General features: G+C 55.8%; 1 protein-coding gene across 1 annotated transcript in view; it reads right to left on the bottom strand.

Annotated features, from left to right (window-relative positions):
- Positions 1-2,431: 2,431 nt before the first annotated feature.
- The window catches only part of LOC112548786 (C-type lectin domain family 4 member F-like), a 9,820-nt gene continuing 8,442 nt past the window's right edge, over positions 2,432-3,809 (bottom strand). The window contains exons 5-6 of the mRNA XM_025195453.1: positions 3,254-3,405; positions 2,432-3,115 (exon numbers count right to left, since the gene is read on the bottom strand). Coding sequence (XP_025051238.1) covers positions 3,005-3,115; positions 3,254-3,405 — 263 coding nt within the window. The 3' untranslated portion in view covers positions 2,432-3,004. The remainder of the gene's footprint in view (positions 3,116-3,253; positions 3,406-3,809) is intronic.

Below are 3,809 nucleotides of genomic sequence, written 5' to 3'. Positions count from 1 at the left end.
CTTTAAGAAGTGGCATGATGCCTACCTGGCTGGGGTCATTCGAGCCCAGGTTTTCTTCCTGCCCAGGCAGGGGGTCAGACCTGAAGATCTACAAGGTCCCTTCCGACCCGACTTCTATGATTCTATGAACAGTCCACAGTATGAACGTGAGCCGGCAGTGCAATGCTGTAGCCGGCAGGGCAAACAATACTCTGGCATACATCAATCGATGAATCTCCAGCAAAACCAAGGAGGTGATTCTCCCACTGTACTCAGCACTGGTGAGACCACAGCTGGAGTACTGCATCCAGTTCTGGGCACCGCACTTGAACAAGGACTGGGACAAGCTTGAGAGAGTTGAGAGAAGAGCCACCCAAAGGATCAGAGTCTTACATGGCAAGCCATATGAGGAAAGGCTGAGGGATCTGAGACTCTTCAACCTGAAGAAAAGAAGGCCGAGCGGGGACCTGGTAGCAGCTTACCTTTACACTAGGGGAGTACATCAAGGGCTCGTGAGCAACTGTTCACCACGGCACCCAAGGGGAAAACTGGGAGCAATGGTGTGAAAATCCTGGAAGACCATTTCAGGCGCAACATTAGGAAAAACTCCTTCACAGGCAGGGTGTCCAGACTGTGGAAGAAGCTCCCTCCAGTGGTGGTGCAATCGCCGACCCTGGAAACCTTCAAGAGTAGACTGGATGATCACCTTGCTAGAGTCACCTGACCCCAGTTGTCTTTCCTGCTTGGCACAGGGGGCTGGACCCAATGATCTTCCAAAGTCCCTTCTGGCTGAATATGAATCTATGAAAGCAAGTCTTCAGATCTTTAGTGGTCTGGCTGATGAGCCTCTGATGCGTAAGTCAGCCGGCTGGTTGTGGCCCCTCGCACCCAACCTGTAACTTCATGACACTTCAGATTACTCTTGTATAAGAGGTCACAGCGCTGCCAGCAGCCCTGGCCTCCAAGCAGGAAGCCGACATGGCCTTCCCCAGACCTGCTGTGCTGGAGACCAGACTAGATCATCATCTCCTCCTGATGCTCTGTCCCCCTCATCTGTGAGTGCTGGTTATTGGGGACTGTGAGACTACCCAGGTGCTCAGGATCAAAGGACTATTGGAAAGTCAAGCTGGAAGGGCCCTCACATGGTCATCTAGTCCAGCCCCCTGCTCAAGGCAGGACCAGCCCTCACTACACCATCCCAGCCACATGCAGACTCAATCCCCCCAGCTCTTCCACCCTGTGCTCTTGCCTCCCAGGCCCTGATAATTTTGGTTGCTCTGTGCTGAGCTCTTCCCAATCTGTCCACATCATTCTGGCAGTATGGGGCCCAAACCTGGGCAGTCTCCAGTGCTGGATGGAGCAGGTGAACCGGGGTCTTTATGCCCAAAAGCATAAAGCTTAAGCTTGCCTGCATAAGCTTGCTTCCTGTCCCTGCCAACTATGAGCTGGTTCAAGAAAAGGGATCACAAACAAATCCTGGGCTCTCCTGCATATTGCGGCAGGACTCGGCAGGTGGCACTGTTGCCCACTGCACTGTGAAGATACTGGGTTGGAGAGACCTCAAGCATCGAATCCAGGCCCCTGCATGGAGGCAGCAAGAGACTGTTCCTAGCCCATCGCACACAGACCCCATCCAACCTCTGCTTGGAAACCTCCAGGGAGGCAGGGTCATTAGCTCTCTGAAACACTTGGTCCCGTTGCCCTGCTGCTCTGGCATTAAGAAAGACTTTCTCCCTGAAACTTCCTTGCAATCTGTTTTGCTGCACTTCAAACCCACAGTTGCATGTCCTGCCATCTGGGAACAGCCTTCACAGGACCACAAGATTTCTAGGGTCTCTCTCAGATCCATTTACATTGGCTCTGTTAGGAGTGAATGGTGCTGGCCAGCCAGGGCTGAGCTGCCTTTGTCGTGTGTGCAGTCGGCCCCTGGGCTCAGCCCCAATGTGCACGAGTCAGCAGAAGATGCGGGTGCATGTGAGCAGTGCTGGCTGCAGCGGTCTGGATGGTGCAGAGACAGCATGCAGAGGCGGATGATATGAGCTACCTGAGGTCAGAGAAGGTCCCATGGCTGCAGCACTTGCAGGTTGGACTTGGGCTGCATGAGCTAGTCCCTGATGCGGTGCCAGGGCAGTGCGGGGCTGGGCTCCCTCTTCTCCGTGCTCAGTCAAGGGGGTGATGCCAGCAAGATGCTCATCCTTTCCCCTAGAGTGCTAATGTGCAGCAGGGAGCTGCCCTCACTAAAGATGGCTGCCACCTTCTGGGTCGCTCAAAGCCTAGTCCTGGTGACATGGATGCGGGGGAAGGAGTGAGGTGCAGCAGCGCAGCCGCATGAAGGGCAGAGGCAGAGTGCAGTGGCAGAGGTCTGGTGAGGTGCCAGGGAGAGGAGTCCCATGTGCTCCTCTCCTCCATCTCCCTTCCCACAGGGGCACAAACCTCCCCTACCAGGACCTTTCCCTTTCCCCATTGCCAGGGGAGTCCTGGGCCTCACTTCTCCTTGTCCACACCTCCACCATCTCAAGGGTTACGTGCACAACCCCTTTTCCCCTGTCCTCCAGCTCCAGCCATTACTGAGTGAGGAGCTAGGACCATGTCACGCTGGAGCCCACTCATCTTTGCAAAACTGGTCTCTAGAGCAGCGCAGAGGTCCTGGAAGCCTGCGATGGGGAACACTTCAAGAAACACAAAGACACCACGGAGGGACGCCAGCAGAACAACCAAAGGGGTCAGAGGTCTAGAAAACCTGACCTGCGAGGAAAGGCTGGCAGGACTGGGTGGGAGCTTAGGGAGACCTTTCCAGCTCTGAGGGTGTTCAGCACAAAAGCAGGTCCCTGGAGAGGTGGGAAATCTCTGTCTGGGGAAGTCGGTCAGACAAACCCTTGTGTGGGACGGTGCAGACTGGGAGGCCCTGCCTGGAGCAGGGACATGAACTAGAGGTCTCCTGAGGGCTCTTCCAGCCCAAGATTATACTCTGAAGTCAACAGAAATTTCCAAGAGGCTCCACCCAGGCCAGAGTGTCCCAGTGCCGTTACCCCGCCGTGTACTTGGAGCCGTCCACCCAGCGCCAGGAGCCGTCTGCCTCATGGTCACTCAGCCCGATCCAGTGATCTGCATCTTTCACTTGCGTGGCAAGATACTCCTACCAGACACAAATAGCAGCATTAGTGTGACCCCGGCTACAGGGCAGCAATGTCCTCACTGCCGTGGGGGAGAAGGGCTTGGCAGGGAGGCAGTTGTGCTGCAGTTAGGGAAGTCCCTGAGACATCCCAGCACTTGCCTGCTCTTCCCGGGAGAGGACGGAGCTCAGGTGTGAGTTCTGGGACACGCAAAAGCGCTCGGCCTCCTTCCAGGACCTTTTCTTCTCTGAGAAGTAGTAGAGGTTCCCTCCATGATGTCTCCAGCCTTGGGAAACCCTGGTCAGGAGGTAGCCTAAAGATTCAGGTCAGGAGCATGAGGCGGAGTCACAGTGCAAAGGTGCTATAACGAGGGCCCTGAGGTGAACAGCAACCCCCGGATTTCCACCTGGACCCTGGATGCAGCTTGCCGGGAACCCCCAGTTTGGGTGTACGGCGCCCAGAGTGGCAGGGCCCTGCCTGCAGCTTGATGGGTCCCAAGGTGACGCCCCTTGCACTTGTGTAACCCTGCGGGGACAAGGGCTGGGATAACTGGTAAAGGGATCTGCCTAGCGTGGTGATGCTGGCAGGCTAATTAGTTCTGTGGAGAGGCTGGAGGTAATTAGGCAGGGCAGAGCATTATGTGAATGTGCCAATGCTTCCACTTTAGGAGGAAGCCCCAGCAGCTGATGCTCCCCAAGCCCCATCCTGCTCCTGTGC

The sequence above is a fragment of the Alligator sinensis genome, unplaced genomic scaffold (genome assembly GCF_000455745.1).
Source record: "Alligator sinensis unplaced genomic scaffold, ASM45574v1 scaffold1886_1, whole genome shotgun sequence".
NCBI classification, from domain to species: Eukaryota; Metazoa; Chordata; order Crocodylia; family Alligatoridae; genus Alligator; species Alligator sinensis.
Note: the sequence above shows the minus strand (reverse complement) of the source record. Positions and strands in the feature narration are given on the sequence as shown.